The sequence below is a fragment of the Jaculus jaculus genome, chromosome 12 (genome assembly GCF_020740685.1).
Source record: "Jaculus jaculus isolate mJacJac1 chromosome 12, mJacJac1.mat.Y.cur, whole genome shotgun sequence".
Classification (NCBI taxonomy): domain Eukaryota; kingdom Metazoa; phylum Chordata; class Mammalia; order Rodentia; family Dipodidae; genus Jaculus; species Jaculus jaculus.
Window position 1 is genome coordinate 88,876,949 of NC_059113.1, and position 27,625 is coordinate 88,904,573.

Genomic DNA, 27,625 nt, shown 5'->3' on the forward strand with positions numbered 1-27,625 from the left:
GAGAGACCCTGTCTTAAAGAATACGCTGGAGGGGCTGGAGAAATGGTTTAGCAGTTAAGTCGCTTGCCTGTGAACTCTAAGGACCCAGGTTCGATTCTCTGGTTCCCATGTGAGCCAGATGCGCAAGGGGATGCATGCATCTGGAGTTTGTCTGTAGAGGTCCTGGCGTGCCCATTCTCTCTCTCTCTAGTAAATAAAGAAAAATATTTTTTTTGAAAAAAGAATAAGGTAGAGGGGCTGGGGAGATGGTTAGCAGTTGAGGCACTTGCCTGGAAAGCCAAAGGACCCAGACCCAGGTTCAACTCCCCAGGACCCACATAAGCCATATGCACAAGGGGGCACACACATCTGGAGTTTGTTTGCAGTGGCTAGAGGCCCTGGCATGCCCATTCTCTCTCTCTCTCTCTCTCTCTCTCTCTAATAAATAAACAAAAATATTTTTTAAAAAGCTTAAGGTGGAGAGCTACCGAGGAGAATACCTGGCCCCAAACTTCTGCCTTCATATGTTCACACACACAAAACACAAAACACACACACACACGTGAGCACACACACACAAAACACACATACACAAAACACACACAAAACACACACACAACTCACACACACAAACACACACACACGAGCACACACACACAAAACACACACACACAAAACACACACACACACACACAAGCACACATAGAAACATACGTGCACACATCAAAACAGAAAGAATGCTGGTAGCTTCTGTCGTTTTCGTTGGAACACATGTATTTGGAGCCTTGGGTCACCATGTAAGAAATCAAACTTTCCCAAGGCTGCCATGCTGGGGAGTTTCCACATAGACATTTCTGTTGCTCCCCACCATGGCACCAGCCATCCATGCGCAGCTTTCTTGGGCCATCTAGAAAAATTCACCCTCTAGCTGAATACCAAGTCATTACTATCAATGTCCGTAGAACAGATGAACCTTGCCCAAATTTCCGAGTCATAAATGTGTGAGCATAGGGCTGGAGGGATGGCTTAGCCGTTAAGCATTTGCCTGTGAAGCCTAAGGATGCTGGTTCGAGGCTCGATTCCCCAGGACCCATGTAAGCCAGATGCACAAGGGGGCGCACGTGTCTGGAGGCTCTAGTGTGCCTGGTCTCTCTATATCTGCCTCTCTCACTCTCTACTAAATAATAATAAATGTAATCTTAGTCCCTGGAAGGTTGAAGCAGGAGAATCTCAAGATCAAAGTCAACCAGTGAGACCTTGTTTCAGAAGAGAACACAAAAGAAATGGTGGCCTATAACAAAATGGCTGTGGTCTTAAGGTAGTGTGGAGAAGCGGAGCATCACCTTCCTTTGTTTGGTAAGTTGGGGGTACCACCCACTGTCCTTGTCCCTCCTTCAACCCTACCTTCATGAGGAAGAGTTCAAAGCGGTGAGTGTGAGGTTTTGCACTTGAACGATAAAAGGAGCTCATCATATATTTGTAAATAGGAAGCAGGGTGAGGGCTGGGGAGATGGCGAAGTTGGTAAAGCACTTGCCACATAAGACTCGAGTTTGAGATCCCAAGCACCCACATAAATGCGGGGTGTAGTAGTGCACATGTGTGGTCCCAGCAAGTGCCCAGGCAAGGTGTGTAGCTAGCCTCTGAATCAGTGAGTCCCAGCTTCAGCAAGAGACCCTGTCTCAAAGAGTAGGATGGAGAGAGGCTGGAGAAGACCCCAGAATTTGACCTCTGGCCACTGACACATGTGTGTCCTCACACATGGGGGAGCATGCATACATGCACACACGTGCACATAGATGCAGAGTGCACTAAAAGCTGATCTTGTTGGCATAAAACACATTTGCATGTCTTAAAGTCAGTATGTGAAAAACTAAAGGATAGGATGGAAGAACCATTACGGGAGAGAGAAATAGAAAATCGGAATTTCTAGAACAGCTCAGGGCTGGCAGAGAGTGAGGGCCAGGGAAAGACGAAGGCATTTTCTCCCTTGATGGCAGCATGGCCTCCTGGAATCTTATTATAGGGCTGGACTCAGGAGGGAGACTTCTCCAGGAGACAGTGTCAGTTTAGATCAATGATGCCTGGGTGTTTGTGTGGTGCTAGGTCCAAGGCTGGCCCTGGAGGTCAGGGGAGAAGCAGAAGGCCAAAATGTCACCCAAGGACACCCTGTGAGGTCGCTGAGGTTCAAGATAAAATGGTTCTGGATTCCAAAGAGCAGGCTGACCTTGTTACCTCTGAGAGCCACTGGGAAGTGGGGGAAAGTTTGCCTCAGGTTGGAGCGAACAAGAGGAGAGAGGGTGGTATCCCCAAAGGGTCAGATTTCTACTCTTCTGGCACAAAGAAGTGGAGAGGCGAAGGACAGGGCAATGTGAGCAAGGGTCACTGACCCTCAGTGACGTCACAAGAGCGGCAGCAAGACCTGGTGTAAGAAGTGCCCAATTTCTGCTTTTGTAATTCAGAATGTCATGTGTGGATGCATTTGCTCAAACTTGGCTCACCCAGGAAACACCAAACAAGGTGTGTTCATCGGAAATCCAAAAGCGTAAGTCTTTTGTACTTAAATTGTTTTGGGCTCCCCATATTGCTTCATTAGTCATGTGTAGGAAATAACATGGTCTAGGTACGCAGACTAATTACCAAATGACAGAAGAAGCAATTTATACATTTGGGGAGATCTGTTCAATTCCCCTAATAAAATAATGTGCATCTTCACCTAACTCCTTTTCCCTACCAATCTTATAACTATCGTAACACACATTATATATTTCAACTTATACTAGAAGCATAATTAAATAAACTTTTCATGTTCTAATTAAAAGTATTTATGCTAAAATATAATACTCACAACACCCACGCCACGTCAGTGATGGCATTATAAATTAGCCCAGTAATTCAGAAAATGATTGAGTACTGTGTATCGTGCTAAGAAACGTCTGCATCCTGTGTTTTGGTAATGTGTGTGAGTGGCATGCATATGTGATGCAGTGTGTGTGTGGTGTATGCATGTGCATGTGTGCAGGTGGCTATACATGTAGAGGCCAGAGGAGAATGTCAGGTGTCACCTTTTGTTCTGCGTTGTTTCCTTGAGACGAAGGGAGAACTCTGGTCACAGGTGTGTACAACACACACAGCTCTTTGCGTGTGTGCTGAGGACCAGAGTAAGGCCCTCATGTGTGTGCACCAAGTGCTCTTACCTACTGAGCCAGCTCCCCAGGCCCTGTCTGTATCTATGGTTTTTTTTTAATTTATTTTTATTTTTATTTATTTATTTGATAGTGACAGAGAGAGGAAGAGGCGGTGGGGGGGGGGGGAGAATGGGCGCGCCAGGGCCTCCAGCCACTGCAAACGAATTCCAGATGCGTGTGCCCTCTTTTGCATCTGGCTAACGTGGGTCCTGGAGAATCGAGCCTCAAACCGGGGTCCTTAGGCTTCACAGGCAAGTGCTTAACCACTAAGCCATCTCTCCAGCCCTGTATCTGTGTTTTAAATTTTTCATTTATTTATTTGTCAGGAGAGAGAGAGGGAGAGAAAGAGAAGAGAGAATGGGTGCACCCGGGCCCGCTGCCACTGCAAATAAATTCCAGATACATGTGCTACTTTGTGCATCTGGCTTAATGTGGGTCCTGGGGAATTGAACCTGGGTCATTAAGCTTTGCAGGAAAGTACTTTAAACACTAGATCATCTCTCCAGCCCCCTGCCTGTATCTTCTTTTTTCTGTTATTTTTATTTATTCAATTAAATATTTTTATCAATTAGTTTTGTACTCAGTAAATGCAGTCAAGTTGGTACCATTGTTAGGCTCGTCCATGTTCTACCCCCTCCCCCTGACCCCTCCTTGTTGAGGTATATGGGTCATGCATTATGGAGTTAGCCCACAGTTATGGGTAGGAGAAATGTCTCTGCTTATCATGACCCAGTGTTTGGCTCTGACATTCTTTCTGCTCCCTCGTCCACAAAATGCCCTGAGCCATGTTGGGTTCATTTTGGGTCTGCTTCAGTGATGAGGTGTTGAGAGCCTCTGTGTCTCTGGATATCTGATTTGGTAGGAATTGATTGTTCTCTGTGTTGATCTCCTTCACCCTTAGGCTGGTACCTGGTTCACTAAGAAAACAGCACCCTTGCTTGTTTCGCCAATTATGCTTAATTTCAGCTGGGCCCTTTTTGAGGCATGATAGGGTGGTTCTCTCCTTAGGATCTGCATCTATCTGAAAAAGAGAAGCAGATTCTCCAACGGAAAATAAAGTTAGCACTGGACAAATGGGAAAACACTTTTTTTTTAAATAGAGAATTTAATAGGTGTAGGCCCTCTTGTAGCCCATGATTGGTGGTAGCTTGATAATGGAGAGCAGGCTTATTTTTGGATCTGGTTCTAACTTGTTTCCCAGCTCCAGCTATGGGTCCCATTCCATTGAGCGGATCAGTTAGCTAAATCAAGAGCAGCTGGTTTCCCACCATGGCTGTGTGCCACTATTGCACTTGTGTGAGCATCACAACAGGTTATTTGCTGCTAAGTAGGTGAGACCATGAGTTGCTGGGACAGATATTGGTCGTTTCCCCCAGTCACCTTCTGGCACTAGACGTGCTGACTGTCTGGGGACTGACTCTCTTGCTGCAATTCTACTTTGAGATTTCTACCCTGAAACAATCCTAACATGAAAATTCTATAATAGCTTAATATTTGCAACAGCAAATTCATGAGAATTCCAATCTCAGCTTGGGATCCAGATGTATGAATCTGGGATTGCTGAAGAGCTGTATATACTCAAAGAGAAAGAGACTATCAAACTATGCTGAGGAGAAAATATCCATGTCTATTCTGACTAAGGTGGTATGTAACACAGTGATTGACAGAACAAAGACCCATGGTTAGAGTCTGATTGCAAGCATGATCAACTTTCTTAACTTCTCTGAACAAAAAGTCATTAATTTTACAATGCCTGTTTGGCATCATTCTAGTATTATTATGAACCAATCACTTAGTACTATGCGCCACATGTACAAAATACACACAATCCTCCTAAACCCCATAGAACTGGAATGACAGGCATGCATGACCACAGACAGCTTTTATGTGGTATTTATCCATTTCGTGCATTTAACAGACACTTATAAAGCACTGCACAAGTGCTAGACTGGGTTCTAAGAACTTTACAAAAGGTAACAAATTTAGTTCTCATTGCATGTTGATGGACAGGTTATTAAGCGTTACAGGTTGTTATCCCCCACCTCTTGGAGAATACTCAGAGGCTCTAAGTAACTTTTAGGTCCCATAACTAGCAGATGGTATATTTAGGATCTGCCTACATTTCAGACTCAGTAACTATATGATATATCAACTGTCTGTTTGATAAGTTTATGACATATTTTCTTGTGATTTGAAGATGTGTAATGGTTAGATCTCCTTATCTGCTTTTCAAAAAGACATATCAAAAGTAAGCAACAAAACACATGGTATAGGGCTGGAGGAATGGCTTAGTGGTTAATGCGTTTGCCTGCAAAGCCAAAGAACCTGGGTTCAACTCCCCAGAGGACCCAGGTTTGACTTCCCAGGACCCACGTTAGCCAGATGTGCAAGGGGGCGCACGTGTCTGGAGTTCGTTTGTAGTGGCTGCAGGCCCTGGCGTGCCCATTCTCTCCTCTCTCCCTCTTTCTCTGTCAAATAAATAAAAATAAAATATTTTTAAAAACACATGATATATGTATAATTTGTTTGATCTCTTTATATTATTACTAGGGATTTCTTTATATTCCTAAGGGATTTACTAAGGCTACTATAAGCATCACCATATCTTTTCATACTTTTAGTTTCAAAATAACCTTTTAATATTTATGGATTTGAGAGAGATGGGGACATGAGGAAAGAAGGAAAGAAAGAAACAGAAAGAAAGAAAGAAAGAAAGAAAGAAAGAAAGAGAGAGAGAGAGAGAGAGAGAGAGAGAGAGAGAGAGAGAGAGAGAAAGAAAGAAACAAAGAAACAAAGAAAGAAAGAGAAAGAAGAAGGAAGGAAAGAAAGGGAGTGAGGGAGGGAGAGAGGAAGGGACGAAGGAAGGAAGGGAGGAAGGGAGGGAGGGAGGGAGGAAGAACTGGCTCCAGATGAGCACTGGGTAGTCAAACCCAGGTCTTTAGGCTTTGCAAGAAAGCACCTTTAACCATGGAGCTATACCTCCAACCCTCAAGATCACCTGTTAAAATCTTCAATTGAGGGACTCGGGGAGACAGCTCAACAGGTAAAGTGCTTGCCTTGCAAGCATGAGGACCTACCTGAGTTTGATCCTGGGAACACACAACAAAAGAAGTTAGACACGGTGGCATGCCTGTGGTCCCTGTTCTGGGTGAGTGGAGACAGGAGGATCCCTGGGGTTTGCTGACCAGCCAGTCCAGCGAACTGGTGAGATTTGGGCCAAGGAAAGATCACATCTCAAAGGAAGTGCATGGTGTTCCTGAGGACGACCCTAAGGTTGTCCGCTGAACCCCACCAGCATTTGCTCACCTGTGCATCCATGCACATTCACGCACATGTGTACACGTGCATGCACATCAAAATAGAGAAATACATCATTTAAAAATCTTCAGTAGAGCCTGATGGAAGAGATAGGGAAGGTGTCATACAAGATTTAGCAAAACGAGATGTATAGGGCTCAAAGCCAGTGGAGGAATGGAAGAGATGACTCAGAGGACAGGACATTCCTGTCCCCAGCTCTGGTGTGCGGGCATGGATCTCTTTTTCTTTTCTTCCTCCTCCTCCTCTTTCTTCCTTTTTGTACACAACTCAAGAAAAGTGCCAGTGCTGAAGCGTGGCACTATAAGCAAACTTACCCTTTTTAGACATCAAAGTGCGGAAAGAAACAAATCAAACAAGCAAACATAAAAACCACTGCCTGGTGGTCAGTGTGGCCTGGAGCTGGAAAGGGCTCTGTTGGGGGTCATGCGATATTGCATTTCAGGTAGTCTGGTCTAACTGATTCAGAGCATTTGATTTCGTGTCACAAATCTTATAGATGTGAGTCTTCATTTGCTAAATGTATGGCCTTGGGCAATATCTTTGGTCTTTGGTTGACAACTTTTTTTGTTTTCATTTTTTATCTATTTATTTGAGAGCCACAGACATAGAGAGAAAGACAGATGGAGGGAGAGAGAGAGAATGGGCGCGCCAGGGCTTCCAGCCTCTGCAAACGAACTCCAGACGCGTGCGCCCCCTTGTGCATCTGGCTAACGTGGGACCTGGGGAACCGAGCCTCGAACCGGGGTCCTTAGGCTTCACAGGCAAGCGCTTAACTGCTAAGCCATCCCTCCAGCCCTGGTTGACAACTTTTATACCTGTATATAAAGCATTTTGATCATACTCCCTCGTTACTTTCAATTGAACCTTTTACTGAACTCCTTCTGCTTTCCACTAGTCTTTCTTCTACTTTGATCTCTCCCTCCCTCTCTCCCTCTCTCTCTCTCTCTCTCTCTCTCTCTCTCCTTCCCTCCCTCTGAGTTTAGTTAGTGCAACCTGCATGAACATAGGTAGGAAATCATTTGCCAGGACACATGCAGCCTACCAGTGACTACACCACTGCAGAAAATGTCTCCCTCTCCTCCAGCAACCATTACCTGCCCATAACTCCCCAGGGAAGAACAGGGGCCTCATGCCCTCCTCTGTCATTCATAGAGCAATGTAGATAAGCCCTTTATCGACAGCTGCTATTGAGAGCACTGGGAGTGACATGAAGGGACACAGGACATAGACCCAGTCTTGCAGCTTCTGGTGAGTAGTGGCTACTGAGCTCCTGTTCAGATGAGGGTGTTTGTCAGGTTAGAGGTCACAGACCTGTTCCAGAGCCCTCTCCTTCTGTCCACCTCCTTCCTAGCAGCCCAGACAAATGGAAATTGTGTCATGGTGTGTCCTGCTTGGAGAAAGGGACTTGGTGAAAGGTGAAGGATTGCGCTGAGTGTGAACGTGACAGGCACTGGGGGAAAGAGTAAAGAGGAACCTAGGTGGCCCTGGAAATGTTCTTTGAGATGTCTGTGCTTGGTTGCTCACTTATTTCCAGCCATATGTTGGTGACTGGGACAAGCCAAGTGGCCTTTTAGTGTTGTTGGTTTTTTGAGGGAGGGTCTCACTCTAGCTCAGACTGAACTGTAATTCACTATGGAGTCTCAGGGTGGCCTGGAACTCAGGGCAATCCTCCTGCCTCTGCCTCCTGAGGGCTGAGATTAGATGCATGTGTCACCACACCTGGCTTTCAAGTGGGCTTTTGAGCAGTGGCTATGCCTCTGTGAATAAGCCCTGTGGGACCTTGTGCGGTAGCTATTACTATGGAGTGCCTGGGAGAAGATGGGACTCAGACACTAGGAGAAAGGTTTCATGCCATCTACAGCACAATGGCAGGTGGGGCAGAATAAAGAAAAGAAATCACTGCCTTCAAAGGCTTTCACTTTGCTCCTGGAGTGACTGTGTAGAGGCCAGGCCACGGGGAACCTCCCAGGCGAATGTAGCATGTGGGCAGCTGAGCTGCCTGTGATGCCTACCTGAAGGGAAACTGCAGGAAAACCGTGGAGGGCATATGTGTCCGCCAGTGTACTCATATGTTGCATGATGAAGACTGCAGAGAAGATCTGTCATATACATTCCCTGGTGTGGTTAAAAATGAGCATGTGGGGGCTGGAGGGATGCCTCAGTGGTTAAGGTGTTTGCCTGCAAAGCCAAATGACCCAGGTTCGATTCCCCAGGACCTGAGTTAGCCAGATACACAAGGGGGTGCATGCGTCTGGAGTTCGTCTGTAGTGGCTGGAGGCCCTGGCGCATCCATTCTCTCTCTCTCTCTCTCTCCCTCCCTCCTTCCCTCTTTCTCTGGCAAAAGAAGTAAATAAGTAAAAAAATAAAATATTTTAAAAATGAGCAGGTGGGGGCTGGAGAGATGGCTCGGCAGTTAAGGCACTTGTCTGCAAAGCCAAAGGACCCAGGCTTGAGCCTCCAGGATCCACATAAAGCTAGGTGCACAACGTGGTGCATCCATCTGCAGTTTGTTTGCAGTGGCCAGAAGCCCTGGCATGCCCATTCTGTCTTTCTTTCTCTCTCTCATTCTTTCTCTTTCTTAAGTAAAGAAAAGAAAAGAAATATTTTTAAAAGAGTTTAAAAATAAGCAGTAGGAAAGACATAGGTAACTGACTTTAAGTGTCTGAACCTCACAGGCTAGAAGATATGGTTTGCTTTCTATGATTTCCGGAGGATCTTAGGAATGACCTTTGAGTCACTCCCTAGGAGAGGTTCTTGACGAAACAGGTCTCTCGGCTGTTCTTTGACATCACCTTCCCATCCCCACCCCGTGTCTCAAGGACTTTGCTCTTTGGAGGTGTGCCCTCCTTCGTTCAGCCTTTCTTTGTAGGGAGCCAAGGGCATTGCTGTAACTATCCATCGGGCAAACATTCAGGAGACTTTGTCTATCCAGCAAATGTCTGATTCCATATGCATTGATTGAGGTAGCCATTGTGTAGAAGTCTGACGGACACCTTGACAGATAGGTCCCTTCCTACAGAGCAAGCGCGGTGTTACACACATGTTCCCAGATGACTGGGGTCAGAGGTGAACCAGGTTTCAACAGGGAGCATTTTGAAGGGCTTCTTGAAGAAGGTGAAGATGGATTTCAGCCTCAAAAAGCAACAGTGGTTACCCAGATGATGGATAAGGTCATAGAAAGTGGAGTTTGAGGTCATAGGCCAGTCGATGACATGGTGCAGAGAAGACATGGCACCAAGGACCAGCACAGTGAGGTTGAGTGCATGAACGTCCACTGGGGTTTCTGCCTCAGACAAGGCAATACAAAGCAGGAGGTGAGACTGGAGCCTCAGAAGACAGGAAAAAATCCAGAAGCATCGCTCCTATTGCAATAGCTAGGAAATTTTAAATGGGGGAAGTTAGAGAGTTAATTATTACATAGTTTTAAGGCAGCTTGGGGATGGAACTCTTGAGAAGTCATCTTCTCCAGGTCCCCCTCCTACCTTTTGGGGGTTAGTTGGCAACCCTTGGAGCTCCTTGACTTATAAACCTCAGCCTTCATCTGCTCATGGTGTCCTCCAAGTTGTGTGCAGTGTGTGTGTGTGTGTGTGTGTGTGTGTGTGTGTGTGTGTGTGTATTCATGCAAATTTCCCTATGCTATATGGACACCAAGCATTTGGAAGTGGGACTTACCCTAATTAAATTCATGTATTAATTTATCTTAATTTAACTAATTATGCCTCCAAGAACCTCATTCTCAAATATAGCCTACGTTCAAAGGTCACCGAGGTTGTGATATCCACATACGGACGTTGATGACGACACAGCTTACATCATTACAGGTGCCAAGACAAGCTTCGGAGGCCTCGTTTAGCAAGGTGGCATCTGTAGATGTCACTCCTGGGATAAGAACAAAAGAGAGAGAGAGAGAGAGAGAAAAGCATAGTGGAAGAGGGAGGAAAAAGAGGAGGAGGAAGAAAGAAAGGAAGGAAGAAGGAACAAAGAAAAAGCCAGGAGAAGTAGTAGTTCACAACTGTCTGTTTTTGTTTTTGTCAAGGTAGTGTGACACTCTAGCGCAGGCTGATCTGGAACTTCATTCTGTAGCCACGGCGATCCTCCTACCTCAGCCTCCCAAGTGCCGTGATGGAAGGCGTGCGCCACTGAGCCTGACTCACGTCTGTAATTCTGGCACGTGGGAAGCTAAGGCAGGAAGATTGCCATAGATTTTAAGGCCAGCCTGAGATACAGGGTTCCAAATCAGCTTGGGCTACAAGTGAGTCCATATCTCAAACTGGAAGAATTAAAATAACAATAATAAACAGGAAAGAAGAAATATGGTGACAGAACTTTTTTTATCAGCAAGATTGTGTAGCTGATGGAAGATCCCTGGGGCTCACTGGCCGGCCAGTTGGGCCTAATTGGCAAATTCCAGTGAGAGACTCTATGTCAAACACGGTGGACAGTGCCTGATGAATGATACCCAATGTTTTCCTCTCACTTCCACATGTGTACACACACACACACACACACACACACACACACACACACACACACACTCGAAACATCTGAGCATGCAGGCCAGTCTGTGGACAGACTAGAGTTCAGAGCTGAAGGAGGCTGGGCTGGAGAGATGGCTTAGTGGTTAAAATCCTTGCCTATGAAGCCTATGGATACAGGTTCGATTTCCCAGTACCCACATAAGCCAGATGCACGTGCTAGAACATACATCTGGAGTTCATCTGCAGTGGCTGGAGGCCACTGGTATGCCCATTCTCTCTTTCTCTCTTTGCATCTCTCTCTCTCTCAAAGAAATAAATAATAAAGTATTTTTTATAAGGAGCTGAAGGAGGAAGCTGGAGTAGGCACCATCATGTGAATAGGGAGGCACAGTCTACCCTACAGGGCACTCCTGCCCCTGGGGTGTGCTTCTGTGAGGCTTGGCACACCAGGTACCCAGGCTTAATGACACACGCTCTGCTCCGCCACCTGCTCTTGTCAAGCACCCTGTCCCTGCCCTGGGGACCAGGTAGAACCTCGTGTGTCCACCACTTATGGGTCAAGGGAGAGCGTAGGCACCTTCTTGTACCCCATGTGAGATCTCTGCTTCAGGAAGCCAGCCGGCTCTCCTTATGTTGCTATAGGAGCCGAGTCCACCAGGGGCCTGAATCCGAACAGCTTCCAGCCACATCAAAGTGAAGTGCATGGGGCTGGAGAGATGGCTTAGCAGTTAAGCGCTTGCCTGTGAAGTCTAAGGACCCGGGGTTTGAGGCTCGATTCCCCAGGACCCACGTTAGCCAGATGCACAAGGGGGCACATGCGTCTGGAGTTCATTTGCAGTGGCTGGAGGCCCTGGCGCGCCCATTCTCCCTCTCTATCTGCCTCTTTCTCTCTATGCCTGTCGCTCTCAAATAAATAAATAAAAATAAACAAAAAAGGAGTGAAAGGCATGGAGATAGGTAAAAAACTGAGTTGTAGAAGAAGAGAAATACAATTCTAATTAAGGAAGGAATGTGTTAGGTGTGCCTGCTGGAGAAGTCAGAACATGGAAAAGGAAACAAGGTTGTGTGCCTAAAGGCCTTTTTGTAAGAACGGTCCTTTCAGAACCTGGACCATCAAGAAAATGTCCCAAGATGACAGCTACCTGGTAATCTCTCTCTCCCTCCCTACTTCTCTCTCTCTCTTTCTCCGTTTCTCTCTCCCTTTCTCTCTGTCTCTCTCTTTCTCTGTGTTTGTGTGTGTAAGAGGCAGGGGGCACATACATGTATGTGCATGTGAAAGTTCATATCTGATATTTTCCCTACTTGCTCTCCAGCTTACTTTTTCGTATTTTATTCTTATTCATTTACTTATTTGAGATGGACACAGAGAGGATAAGGTGGGCAAAGAGAGAGAGAGAGAGAGAGAGAGAGAGAGAAAATGAATGCACCAAGGCCTCCAGCCACTGCAAGCAAACTCCCCAGGCATGCGTCACCCTATGCATCTGGCTTATGTGGGTACTACAGAATCAAACCTGTGTCCCTAAGCTTCCAAGGCAAGCACCTTAACTGCTAAGCTATCTCTTCAGCCCAGAGCTTATTTTTATAAGACAGCATCTCTCATTGAACTGAGAGCTCACCAATTTGGTTAAACTAGCTAGCCATTAACTGCCCAGGGAGGTGTGCGTGGAGGTGGCATGGAATTCCTCCTGACTCTGCCTCCAGTGCTGGGATTATAGGCATGCACATTTCTGGCTTCTACATGGATGCTGGGGAGCCAAACTCAGGTCCTCATGTTGTGTGGCAAACACTGCTCACTGAACTAACTTCTCAGGCCCTGGTGTTCTTTATTATGCTTAAGAAAATCTTCCTGATAGGGTTGTAAAGTGTCCTTTAGAATGCCAAGGAATGCTATGCATTGAAACAGTAGTCATCATTCTTTAACTTTTAGTTAATAAATCCATTGTATTGTTTCAAGAATTTATGGATTTATATAGTGAGTTATTAAATACTCTGCATTCAAATTATGCCCAACAGATTGGCCTTTTGTGTGTGTGTGTGTGTGTGTGTGAGAGAGAGAGAGAGAGAGAGAGAATTGGCACACCAGGGCCTCCAGCCCCTGCAACCAAACTCCAGACCCATGGGCCACGCTGTGTGCATATGTGACCTTGCACATGCATCGCCCTGTGCATCTGGCTTATGTGGGACCTGAGGAGTCAAACATGGGTGCTTAGGCTTCCTAGGCAAGCCATCTTTCCAGTCCTATTTGTGGCTTTTTAACCTTAGTAAATTGTTTTCTTGTTTACACAAATTTATACATAAACTCCATCTGTCATTTGAGACGGTAATTTTGTTTACCAAATCATACAAAACAAAATAATTCCAGAAAAGTGATATAGTAGACCCTGAAAGTCACTTGTCAGTTACTTTCGTATTGCAAATACTTCATAAGTACCTGGCAATACCAACATAAGGAAGGAAAGGAAGGGAAGTTTTTATTTTTTTGGCTTAAAGTTCCAGAGGGTGGATCACTACCAAAAAATTTAGGCCAAGTCAATGAGCCAAAATCAGCAGGGTACATAGTATATGACTCCATCTGTTTAACGCTGAGGGACAGGCAACGTTATGGAGAAAGGTCCAGGCCTGGCGTTTCCAGGGGAGCAACAGGGTTTGAATACAAGTGTTGCTTGAAAGAGGCCAAGAGAATGCTGGGACACTCATATCACAACGATATTGACAGTATTTATGCAAGTCTGGAAATTTGTCAAAATTCAAGGAACTATAAGCAGAGACTCCACTTTATTATGTTGAATTGAAATGTTTTAAAAATGATAGATCAATCCTTAAACTGATTGTCACCAAACCTAGAAACTTTTAAAATTGTTTCTGTGTCTTCTAAATAATTCAGCTATGGTTCACTTCAAACATGGAGAAACTTTCTTTTTAATATTATTCAAATATTTACATTAAAAATACAATAAGGTATTAGGAAAATATCAAAGTTCACTTCTATCATCCTGGAATATGGAAAGCATACTAGAATGAGACAAATTTGCAAAATGATAAACAAAAAAACAGGAGACTATCCATATAATAATGTTACTCTCTCTTTTGGTTAGCAAAGCTTCTCTTTTCACATGGCAGTGACCACTGGAATGATACAGAAGGCAACATAGGGCTGAGAAGAAGTGACAGAGGCGTGCTCAGCACTGAGACATCTCTATCACACCTTCTAAGGCTCAGGGTCCATTGCAGAAGCGGTGGAAGAAGGAATGTAAGAGCCAAAGGAAGGGTAGGACTCCTTACAATGCACTCTTCCAGACACAAAATGGTCTGGACCTATGACCTCACAGTGTCTGACACTTCCTACACAAGACCTTCATAATAGGAGAAAAGTATATCAAAATAAAAGAGGCTATTTGAGAGGGAAGAGGATATCATGGAGGGTATATTTGAGAGGATGCTAATAGGGTGGGGATAGAATTATCATGGTTTATTGTATATGATTATGGAAGCTGTCAATAAAAAGTTAAACAAACAAACAAACAAAAAGATCAGCCACATGTTGTGGGGCACGCCTTTGATCCCAGCACTCGGGAGGCAGAGATAGAAGGATCGCCATGAGTTTGAGGCCACCCTGAGAATACAGAGTGAATTCCAGGTCAGCCTAAACTAGAGTGAAAAACAAAAGCAAAACAAAAACAAAAAAACTAAAAGAATTGGAGAGATGGCTTACCCGTTAAGGCGCTTACCTGCAAAGCCAAAGGACCCACTGAGGTTTGAGTCCCCAGTGCCCACGTAAAAGCCAGATGCACTGGAGTTCGTTTGCAGGGGCAAAAAAAAAATGGTGTGCCCATTCTTTCTCTTCTTTCTCATTACCTCTCAACTAAATAAATAATGAAAATATTTAAAAAGTTAAAAAACTTTTTTTAAAATAGAAGTTAACGTCAATAATATTGAAACACTAGAGACAGTGGGAAAGCAAAACTTTCTAATAGTTTTTATATCCTAGCAACATCAAAGGGACCATGATTTTTCATTGTTTGTTTTTTTTTGTTTTTTTTTTAATTTTTTTTTGTTCATTTTTTATTTATTTATTTGAGAGCGACAGACATAGAGAGAAAGACAGATAGAGGGAGAGAGAGAGAATGGGCGCGCCAGGGCTTCCAGCCTCTGCAAACGAACTCCAGACGCGTGCGCCCCCTTGTGCATCTGGCTAACGTGGGACCTGGGGAACCGAGCCTTGAACCGGGGTCCTTAGGCTTCACAGGCAAGCGCTTAACCGCTAAGCCATCTCTCCAACATCAAAGGGACCATGATTTTTCGTTGCTTTTTTGTGTGTGTGTGTTTTCAATGGGGTAGGGTCTTATCTGCTTGGGATGGGTTTCTCTTTTCTGTATTTAACCAACTCCTGTTAACACCCAAGAGTCACCAGATGTGGTGTGACCCCTTTACCCTCATCCTCGACCATTCCCTTCTGCCCAGCCTCTGTGACGGTCAAGTACTTTTTCAGGGTTTGCAGATTTCCCACATTGCACTGCCTCACTGCTTTGCAATAGTTTATACACATCTATTCTCCAAGAGTTGAGAGGTTTTGAGGACCAGAATGCCACATCACTGTATCCTAGTTGGCCACCACCTACCTGGCACACAGACATAATGGATTTTGTTTGCTTGTTTTGAGGCAGGGTCTGGAGTAGCAGCTGGAATTCACAATATACCTCAGGCTGGCCTCAAACTCATAGTAATCCTCCTGCTTTTGCCCCCAGAGTGCTATGATGACAGATGTGATCCCCATGCCTTGCAACAATGTATTTTTTTAAAATTACCACATTTAGTGAGGGAAGTATGGAGTCAAGGGAAGGTCTTGTGTTTTGGAAATGGCCATGGGCAGTGTGAAGCAGGTTTGCAGATGTCTGCGAGGAGACCCCATGGGGCTACAGAGTTCGGTATTTGCCCTGTTTAAATCATGTATTGCTTGAATATTTCTTTGCTATGCCCAAAGCCATCTTTTGAAGTGTGAACATTTATTCTGTGCCATTATGGGCTTTTTTGAGGATTTTTTGGTATTGTGGCTCATTTAAAAGAGCTTGGACTATAGGATGTATGAACATCATTGGGACTGATTAACACTATGGGGACTTTTAAAGTTGGCCTGAATACATTGTATTTTATATCACATGTGGATATCAGTTTACGGGGGCCAGGAGCCGAATGTGGTGGTTTGATTCAGGTGTCCCCCACTATTATACTATTATACTATTTTTACTATTTACTATTATACTATTACTATTTTAGTCAGGTTCTATTTTACTATCATAGTCAGGTTCACATTGCTGATAGAAATCACCCAACTAAGAGCAGCTTGGGGGGAAAAGAGGTTTATTTTGGCTTACAAGCTCAAGGGGACGCTCCATGATGGCAGGGGAAAACGATGCTATGAGCAGAGGGTGGACATCACCCCCTCGCCAACATAAGGTGGACAATAGCAACAGGAGAGTGTGCCCAACACTGGCATGGGGAAACTGGCTATGACACCCATAAGGCCGCCCCCAACAATACACTGCCTCCAGAAGGCTTTAATTTTGAATTGCCAGCAGCTGGGAACCTAACATCCAGAGCACCTAAGTTTATGGGGGACATCTGAATCAAACAACCACAGCAGCCACAGGTCCCGATTTCCTGTGCTGAGCTCAGGGGTCAGCAGTTGGCAAACACTATCTTTCCTCCAAGGCCAAGCAAATCCTTACAGCTCAGGCTGGGGTCTGCACAGTGGCAAGCCAATGGTATTAGCAGTATATCAGAGCAGGAACATCGAGGACTGGCAGAAAGGCTTGATTTCAATCCTGCCTGCTGGTGGGTATTCTTGTCACCTGGACAGGACTTAAAATCACCTAGGAGACAAACATGTGGGTGTGTTTGTGGGGGAATTACCAGAGGGGTTAAGCTGAGGAGGGGAGACCCATCTTGGATGTGGGCAGCACCCGTGGGCTGGCATCTCAGACTAGAGAAGGACTGCAGAACACCAGCATTCATCTGTGTCTGCTTGCTGACCAGCGCCCCAGGCTTGTCCACGCTGGAGGACTGTGCCCTCAGACCAGGAGCCAGAATAAACCACTGTTTCCTTGAGTTGCTTTAGTCACAGTAATAAGGAAAGTAACTAATACACTGCCTCATAGAATTGGGGCAGCTCTTTCCTTTCTTCTTTCATCAAATGGGAACAAGAAATACTGCCTTGCAGGGTTATTATAAGCATTTGTAAGAGGGCTGGAGAGATGGCTTAGTGGTTAAGGCACTTTCCAGCCAAGTCAAAGGACCCAGGTTCAATTCCCCAGTACCCACATAAAGTTGGATGCTCAAGGTGGCACATGCATCTGGAGTTTTGTGGCTAGAGGCCCTGGTGCACCCATTCTCTCTCTCTCTCTCAAATAAATAAATTAAATATTTCTAAAAAGAATTGGAGGGCTGAAGAAATGGCTTAGCAGTTAAGACACTTGCCTACAAAGCCAAAGGACACAGGTTCAATTCCCCAAGACCCACATAAGCCAGATGCACAAGGGGGTGCATGCATCTGGAGTTCATTTGCAGTGGCTGGAGGCTCTGGTGTGCCCATTCTGTCTGTCTGTCTCTCTCAAATAAATAAATAAAAATAAAATATTTACAAAAAGAATTGGAAAGAATGTAGCATATGCAAAGTTCTTGACGTACAGTATATATACAGTAAAAGGAAGCTCTTATTATTGCTATAGGGGAAAGATAAGCGTGACATCAGACAACTCACTTTGTTACAAGGCCTCAGAGGCAGAGGAAGTCAAAGCAGTGATCAAGGCTTAGTGGCCAGTGCAGGGTTTGGTAGTAGACTGCCCAGGATCACCAGAGCCTGGGCAGACTCAAGTGCTCAGAGGCCATAGGAGGTCATTGTCCCTGTAACCTGCAGATGGTCTGTTTTCTCGCAGGCTCCTTGGCAGTGACCTTGCTGGATCAGAGCTCTGGCTATTGAAACTGTCTGACCTTCAGGAGCACTGCCTCTCTAAGCTGGTCTCCTCCAGCTCTTTCCAGCCACTGGTGAGTTTGTACCGAGGCCAGGAAGTGGGAAGCCATGATACTCAGGCTTCAAATGGTGTGGCAACTGTGGCGAAGTTTACAGTTCCTTTTGGGATTTCTTCTTGAACTTGCTAAATCAGCACCATCAGTGTTGACCTTGAGGAAAGGGTCTAAATCTTGGTTTCAACGCAGACTGACCAGCAGCATTTATTAGGAAGGGCTTCCTGCTCTTATGCTCTTCCTAATCAAGTGTTTTGTGCACGGATTTGTTTTTAGCTTGTTTTGTCTTGCTCTGTCAGTTGGTTTCACCTTTGCCGATTTCAGGTCTGATTGTAGCTTTAAAATAAGGTCTCAGCCAGGCATAGTGGCGCACGCCTTTAATCCCAGCACTCGGGAGGCAGAGGTAGGAGGATCGCCATGAGTTCAAGGCTACCCTGAGACTACACAGTGAATTCCAGGTTAGCTTGAGCTAGAGTGAGACCCTACCTCAGAAACAAAAATAAAATAAAATGAGGTCTGGTGCTTGGTAGTAATGTACTTTGCCCTTTAAGACTATGTTGGCTTTTTTAGGACCTTGCAATTCCCATTTATTTTAGAGCCATTTTAATTGGAGTTATATTTGCTTAATTGAAATATGATGTACAGATCTATTTTGGAGAAAATACTGAATCTTCAAATCTATGAATATAATATGTTCCCCTTGTATTTAAGTTTTATTTACTTTAATAATGTTTTTGAATTATCAATGTAGAGGTCTTTTTTTAAAAAATGCTCAGATTTTTATTTATTTACTTATTTGAGAGATAGAGAGAGGTAGACTGAGAGAGACTAGGCAAACCAGGGTCTTTACCTCTGTAAACAAACTCCAGACACATGCACCACCTTGTGCACCTGGCTTACGTGGGTCCTGGGGAATTGAACCTGGGTCCTTTGGCTTCACAGGCAAGTGCTTTAACTGCTAAGCCATCTCTCTAGCCCATCTTTTGCTGGATTTATTGTAAGGTTTATAATGTTGTAAATGCTACAATAAATGTATATTTTACTTTCTTTTTCACTTTTTAGTTGATGTAGTGTAAGATTAAAATTATTTCTTAAGGGCTGAAGAGATGGCTTAGTGGTTAAAGTGGTTTAAAGTGCTTATCTGCAAAGCCAAAAGACCAATGTTTGATTTCCCAGTACCTATGTAAGCCAGATGCACAAGGTGGTGCATGTGTCTGGAGTTTGTTTGCAGTAGCTGGAAGCAATGGTATGCCCATTCTCTCTCTCTCTCTCTCTCTCTCTCTCTCTCTCTCTCATCTTTCTTCCTCTCTCTCCCCCCTCTCTTAAATAAAAATATTTTTAAAAAACTATTGTTTAATATTTAGTTTGCCCAACAACTATCTAAATTCACTTACTGATCCCAGTACTTTGTTTGTTCGTTTTTTTTAATAGGTCTTTAAATCATCCACAAGGAATGGTGGTTTTCTTTTTACTCATTATAATCTTGTTTTTCTTGCATTACTATTCCAGCAAGGGCCTTCAGTACCAAAGAGATCATCCTTGTCTTGGCCTGGTTTTAGGAGAAAGTTATTTAATATGTTTCCAGATATTCGGAGGCTATGTCCTACATAAGCCAGTCAGAACAAGTTTTATAACCAAGCGTTTCACATTTTCTATGTGCTTACTGCCACAAACCATCTTAGGATTGTAGAATTTTCAACTTTCCTGTATTTCCAACAACTTTTGATTTCCATATCAATTTGTGTGATGAGGTAAATATGAGTCTTAAATTCTGAAAAACGCTAGTGCAGAACTTCCGTTATTTTACTTTTGGTATTTCTGGACCTGTTAACAGTGGTCTCCATCAGGATATTTTCAGGCTCTCAGAGTCTTAGTCAAAGAATTAGAAAGACACACATAGAAAGTAAAGCAGTGATGCTGGGTGCGGTGGCAAACGCCTTTAATCCTAGCACACACTTAGGGGGCAGAGGCAGGAGGATCGCTGTGGAGAAACCTGTCCCATTATTTGGAGTGGGGTGCACATGTGGCTGGGTGCAGGTGAGGTAAACGCCTTTAATCCTAGCACACACTTAGGGGGCAGAGGCAGGAGGATCGCTGTGAGGGTTAGACTATCCTGAGATACATAGTGAATTCCAGGTCAGCCTGAGCTAGCAGGAGAGCCTACCTCAAAAAAAAAAAAAAAAAAAAAGAGAGAGAGAGAGAGAGAGAGAAAAGAAAAGAAAAGAAAACAAAGCAGTGAGCAACTTTGTTAGAGACTGAATCAAAAGCACAAAAATGGAGAAACACGCTAAAAGCCAGCACTGGCTCCCTGACATAGATTACCCAAGCCCAGCGGGTTACCGGTAGGGGCTTCTTTGAAAGGAGTCCAGGAGAAGTGGAGGTCGTTGGCTGAGGGGCACGGTTTGGGTGGCTTTCTGGTTTTTTTTTTTTTTTTAATTTATTTATTTGAGAGCGACAGACACAGAGAGAAAGACAGATAGAAGGAGAGAGAGAGAATGGGTGCGCCAGGGCTTCCAGCCTCTGCAAACGAACTCCAGACGCGTGCGCCCCCTTGTGCATCTGGCTAACGTGGGACCTGGGGAACCGAGCCTCGAACCGGGGTCCTTAGGCTTCACAGGCAAGCGCTTAACCGCTAAGCCATCTCTCCAGCCCAGGCTTTCTGTTTTGATTGACAAGCTTGCGCTATACAACCTTTGCTACTGCACATGACTATTTCCCTAATACATCTGATTCTAATCATTCAAGCACAATCATGCATAGATATGATATGGTAAATAGTGGATTGTCTCTAAATCCACTTGAGGGCATAATTTACCTTACTGTTCTTGTACCCCAAACCAGTCCAGATTGGATAGCCCCCTCTATTCTGACCCCGAATCTATCTAAGAAAATACTTGAATGGAAACTGCTAACACAAAAGGAGTAACTAACGGCTTCTAAGGAGGAGAAACCTGTCCCATTATTTGGAGTGGGGTGCACATGTGGCTGGGTGCAGGTGAGGGCTCCAGGGGGCCGACAGGTCACGAGTGCATTCTTAGGCAAAGGATGCATTTCTGTTCCAGCCATGCTGTTTCCAACGCTCACCTGCCTCAGACCCCAAACATGTATGTGCTGTAAACAGTTCAGAATGAGAGAGAGCAGAAGCAAGGGGACATGACTGAGAGAGAGAGAGAGAGAGAGAGACAGAGAGAAATAATTGGCCTGCCAGGGCCTCCAGCCACCGCCATCAAATTCCAGACAAATGCACCACCTCACACGCATGTGCAATCTTGTGTGCATGTGCAACCTTGCACACTTGCATCACCTTGTACACTTGGATCACCTTGTGTGTCCAGGTTATGTGGGATCTGGAGCATAGAATGTGGGTCCTTAGGCCTTTCAGGCAATCTCTTCAGCCGAGATTTTTTTTCTCAAGGTAGGGTCTCACTCTAGCCCAGCCTGACCTGGAATTCACTATGGAGTCTCAGGGTGGCCTCGAACTCATGGCGATCCTTCTACCTCTACCTCCAGAGTGCTAGGATTAAAGGCGTGTGCCACCACGCCTGGCTTCACATTCAGAGGTAGAAGGATTGCTGTTTTATGATATTTTTGTTTGCTCCCTCCATTCTTGGATTTTCTTTGCCTTGCTTCCTTTCTTTTTTATTTTTAAAATATTTTTATTTTTATTTATTTATTTGAGAGCAACAGACAGAGAGAGAGAGAATAGGCACACCAGGGCTTCCAGCCACTGTAAACGAACTCCAGACGCGTGTGCCCCCTTGTGCATCTGGCTAATGTGGGTCCTGGGGAATCAAGCCTTGAACCGGGGTCCTTAGGCTTCACAGGCAAGCACTTAGCCGCTAAGCCATCTCTCCAGCCCCATTTCCTACTTTCTTTTAAGATCACTCTGGTTGTGTTATTATCATTACCAGTCATCTTTCTGCTTCTTTTATGTTGTTATATACTATTTCACGAATCTGGTTTTCAATTGTGTCCTTGTACAGAGCTCACAACCTGCATCGCTGAGCGTTTAAAGTTTAATAATAATAGTACTTGAAACACTTTTCAGAATACTCACATTGGCTAGAACACTTGAACTCCATTGATTCTTCTCCTGTTTTTGTACTGTTGTTGCCAAAAAATTGCAAGCCCACGCAATCATAAGGTATTATCACAATTGTCCTCAAGACTCAATATTCATTTAGATTGACTGCCTTTTAATAATTTAAACATTCCTGCATTTTTATATCCCCTTTTAGGGTTCTTTCCCTTCTGCATAGAGAATTCTCTTTAGTATTTCTAAATTATAAATTATTATAGAGTTATTATAATTAAAACTGACCCTTATTTTCTTTTTAATTTTCTTACAGATATATACTGTATGCTGAGTCTGACTCTCTGCCTTCCCTTTCTCTGCCTTTCTTTCTTCTTATTAGTATCATTTTTCTATTTTTAAAAATTTATTTCTTTATTTGCAAGTGAGATACAGAGAGAGGGATGGGGAAGATGGGCATGCCAGAGCCTCTAGCTGCTGCAAGTGAACTCCAGACACATGTGCCACTGCGTGCACCCAGCTTTACATGGGCACTGGGGAATCAAAAGCTGGGTCATTAGGCTTTGCAGGCAAGTGCCTTAACCACTGAGCAATCTCTTCTGTCCTAGGATCATTTTTCCTTTAGACAATTTCACTCTACATTCATTTATATCTCTGTCTATCTATGTTATAGTTTTATGTGACCACAAAATCTAGGAACCACATATGAGAGAAAACATACCATATTTGTCTTTCCGAGACAGATACAATTTAATTAATATGATTATTTCCATTTGTATCCATTTCTAACAAACAATATAACTTCATTCTTCTTTGTGGCTGAGAAAATTCCCCACATTTTCTTTATCCATTTCTCTGCTGTTGGACACCAGATTGGTTTCATAATTTAGTGTTGTGAACAGTGCTGCAACATAGATGTGCAAGTATCTTTATGATCTATTGACTTTGTGACCCTTTAAACACAAATTATTTTGCTTTAAAACATCATAAACTAGGCAGCCTCTCCAACACACTTTAACCTGCCTATATATGGTACTATGGATGAATGGTTACCTTACAAAGTGACTTCATAGTAATAAATTATAATCATCTTCTCTCCCTTTCTCTCCCCCTCTCAATTTTTAAAATATTTTTATTTATGTGGAAAGAAAGAGGCGGGGGAAGGGGAGAATGGGTGTGTTAGGGCCTCCAGCCCCTGAAAATGAACTCCAGACACATGCGCCACTTTGCGCATCTGGCTTTGGTGGGTCCTGGGGAATCAGACCTGGGTCCTTTGGCTTATGTAGGCAAGTGCTTTAACCACTAAGCCATCTCTCCACGCCCCTCTCTCATTTTTAAGAGAGTATCATGTGGCCCAGGCTGGCTTGGAACTCGTTATACTGATGAGGATGACCTTGAATGCCAGATGTTCTCGCCTCCACCTCCCAAGCACTAGGATGGCTGACATTTGGCACACTTGGCTTTGGTAATTACGGTCTCCTACTAAAGATCATTAAGCCAGGCCCAGAAAGCCAAGCGCCACATGTTCTCTCTCATATGTGGATCCTAGCTACAGATGATTGGGCTTCTGCGTGAGAAGGAAAATACTTGGTAGCAGAGGCCAGTAAGTTAAAAAGGAGACATAAAGGGAAGAGAAAGGAAGGGAGGAAGGTACTTAATAGGTTGATATTGTATATATGTAAGTACAAAGTTTGTGTTGTAAGGAACAATGTAAACAATGTTATTTTTTCCCCAGTTTTCTTTATAATGACTACCAATTTCTCATGTAAGTTATGTTGAAACTTTTCATTTAATGGCAGCTAAGGGGCCATTTTCAATTGGGAAAATTCATTTACATCTGTGGTAAACATTATTTTGATAAGAAGTTGCACTAGTATTTTACCACCAGATGAGACCAAAAAAAAAAGATAAGTATCATTTAAAATTTAATGTATTTAAAATAAAGTACAGAAAAAAATACAAAAAAAAAAAAATAGATTGTTAAGCCTAGCGTGTCTATCCCAAGCACTATTGGTTGGGGGAAAGAATTCACAGAGAGGTTTTGGGACCATCCTCTTCTTAGACCCCCCAGGATTATTCTGTAGTTTACCCAGGGGCCTGTGCACATGAATGTTGACCCTCGGCTCATGCACTGCAGATCTGGGCATGATCGTCTCACCAGTAACTTCTAGGCAGCCTTTTGCCTTTGGGTGATCAAGTCAGCCATACATGGATCTGCTCTCAACACGGTGGGAAGAAGAGCGAGCACGGGCTGATGGGCCCCTGGGTGCCAGAGTGTGGTTCGGGTGGGAGGGAGCGACAGTGAGAGGGTCGTCAAAGCAGTCCCACCGAGGCGGGGGCCTGGGGCAGGTGACCCATGGGCCTCGGCTGAGGACACCACTGACTCCAGGTAGCTCTCTGGCTGGTGGCATTTCAGACTGTTCTGTGAATGAATAGTGTGCTGGTTTGATTCAGGGGTCCCCCGTAAGCTTAGGTGTTCTGAAGGCGAGGTTCCCAGCTGATGGAGATGTGGGAATTAACACCTCCTAGAGGCAGTGTATTGTTGGGGGCGGGCTTATGGGTGTTATAGCCAGTGTCCCCTTGCCAGTGTTTGGCACATTCTCCTGTTGCTTTTGTCCACATTGTGTTGATCAGGGAGTGACGTCCACCCTCTGCTCATGTCATTGTTTTTCCCTGCCACCGTGGAGCATCTTCTCGAGTCTGTAAGCCAAAACAAATCCTTTTATCCCCAAAAGTGGTTTCTGCCAGCAATGCAAACCTGACTGCAACAAACGTTTAAAGAACTACAGGTTGCCAGGCGTGGTGGCGCACACCTTTAATCCCAGCACTCGGGAGGCAGAGGTAGGAGGATCGCCGTAAGTTCAAGGCCACTCTGAGACTACATAGTGAATTCCAGGTCAGCCTGAGCCAGAGTGAGACCCTACCTCAAAAAACAAAAACAAAAACAAAAAACAAAAAAATAAAAAATAAAGAACTACAGGCGGCCTGAAGAAACAGGTGACTAGGGACACTGAACTCACAGCTTAGCCTCACCTAGGGCTTTGCCAAATTTCTTCCTTGCCTCCTAGGAGTCAGGCACGGTTTTCCATTCCCAAGAGTTTCATTGGAGGCTGCCATGAGTGGGGAAGGAGGGAATGAAATCAGAAGTCAATGTGGCCAGGAAAGAGTGTGAGGAAGGAGGATGTCGTTTCTCTTGGCAAGGCTCCGATGTTCTATATTCTGTTTCCTTTCTTGCCACACTTTCCCTCTGTCCTTTTCTTCCCATATCTCAGGTCAATCAGGCCTTAACATCTTTTGCCATTTCTGCCACTCTGTCTGTAGATGGAGGGGACAGGGAAGGGAGGCCCACAGGAAACAGGACTGTCATGAGTGACATTTTTCTTCTGATACCAGGGTCATCTAGTGCCACCCTTAGCCTCTCTCGTAACTTGGGATGTCACCATGAAAAGAGCCATTGGGGTACCCCTGGAAGGGCACTGGTCTAACTTTCCTCTTTTATTTATTTGAGAGTGACAGAGAGAGAGAGACAAAGAGAGAGAGAGAAAGAAAGAGTGAGTGAGAGAGAGAGAGAGAGAGAGAGGGAGGGAGAGAATGGGCACACAAGGGCCTTTCAGCTGCTGGGAACGAACTCCAAACGTGTGCGCCCCCTGGTGCTCATGTGCGACATTGCATGCTTGCATCACTTTTGCATCTGGCTATATGTGGGTCCCGGAGGCTTGAACAAGCACTTAGGCTTAACCGCTGAGCCGTCTCTCCAGCCTTTAAGGAAGCTTTTTTTTCTTCGTATGTGGTTGCATGTGTACATGTGTGTTTACATGTATGAGTGGCACTGTGTATGGTGGTGCGTGTGCACGTGGTCACGTGTGCGGGGATGCATGTGGAGTCCAGAAGACAAGTCCCAGGGTTATATTCAGCTACTCTGCCCGTTTCTTTTTGAGACAGGCTTTGACTGGCTTGTAGCTCACTGATCATGCTGGCCTGGCTGGCCAGCGAGTCCCAGGGACCCACTCGTGCCCACTTCCCTGGCGCTGGGGTTAAAGGCATATGCCACTATGCCCAACAGCTCAGTGTGTACTGGGGATGCTGACTCAGGTCTTCACACTTGCGAGGCACGCACGTTACCAATCTCGCCATATATTCCCAGCCCCAAGGAAGCTTTTGAAAGAGAAAAAAAAAAAATATTTTTTTTTCCCTTTGCTGAAGAAATAAAGTGGGTCATCAGACCGAGCGCTCGGGAAGAGGTGGAAGTTTCAGAGGTTGCGAGCTGGCCCTCCTGGGTCATGCTTTTTTGTGTGTGGTTCTGAAGTCTATACAACAAACTGACCTCGGCCCACTGGGCTTCTCTGGGAGCCCAGGCTTGTCAGGGAGGCCACCAGGGAGTCTCCTGAGTCCTGGCCAGTGTCCTGGTGGGAGGACGCCGGATGAGCTGGGCTGAAGTGAAGGGCTTGATGACTGTGAGACGTGGCTTGGGCAGGGCCTGAAGCTGGCATTTGCCAGTTTGAGGCCATGAACCTCAGGCAGAAGAGAAAGACAGGGAGAATTGAGGCAACATGGGGGGTTGAGGGGTTAGGGGGCTGGGGAGAAGAAGCCCTTACTCCCAAGTCGCTGTTTATCTTCCTGCAGCTGAGAATCGAGGGTTCCAGCACAACGACTTCCAGCTGAGAAGGTTCCTGACACACACTGTATTTTCTGTAATAATGTTAACATAACAATAAACCAGACTTAAGGACTAAGTATTTGACCTTAGGTAGGGCCTCATTCTTTTCTCTGGCATTTTCTGGGAATCTCTATTAACTTTGCTTATAGTGAAAATATCCTTTCTCACCCCTGTATTCTAGAACTTTTCTTCATCAGTTGCAATGGGCCCTGTACCCGTCAGGAACCACCCGGTAATCTCATTTCAATTCCATGGCAACCCTTTGAAGACATTAGTTTCAGGAATCACCACAACCCCATGCAGAACTATTGCAAAGACATTGAAATATCAACCTCCTCTGAGAAGCGCACGCCAAGCTCTGATTCCCCCCACCCCTCCTTTTTCTATTAACCTTGTGCTTAAGGTCTTGTGTTAAAAATGTCTTAATAAACCCCAACTCTGCTTCCTACTGTCTTCTTCTGAAATTCTTTTTCTTTTCTTCCAGAGAAGCCAAGAGTGTATGTAGCTTTACCTGAGTGGAAATCCCTAAAGGAGGAAGGGAACTCCTCAGGTGGAGGACTATCCTGGTCCCTGATGCCCCCTCCCCCATAAACCCAAGGCCCCTAAGGCAGAAATAAAATACTGCGATAGGGTGGGTAGATGGCCCCCATAGATACAGCAGCACTGTGTAAGAACCAGGACCCCAGTTTAGATCCCCTCGTTCACAAGAAGCTGGGCATGGCCGCACACACCTGTAACCCCAGTACTGGGGAGGTGGAGGCAGGAGGATTTCTAGGGCTTGCTGACCAGTTTGACTAGCCCAATCAGAAAGCTCCAGATTTGATGATAGACCTTATCTCAAAAACTAAGGTGAGGAGCCGGGCGTGGTGGCGCACTCCTTTAATCCCAGCACTCTGGAGGCAGGGGTAGGAGGATTGCCGTGAGTTTGAGGCCAGCCTGAGACTACATAGTGAA

General features: G+C 44.9%; 1 protein-coding gene across 1 annotated transcript in view; it reads left to right on the plus strand.

The window, feature by feature from the left end:
* The first annotated feature begins 9,695 nt into the window (after positions 1–9,695).
* Positions 9,696–27,625, plus strand: part of LOC101597289 — a 69,616-nt gene continuing 51,686 nt past the window's right edge. Inside the window, exon 1 of the mRNA XM_045130635.1 lies at positions 9,696–9,797. Within this exon, the coding sequence (XP_044986570.1) occupies positions 9,696–9,797 (102 nt within the window). The remainder of the gene's footprint in view (positions 9,798–27,625) is intronic.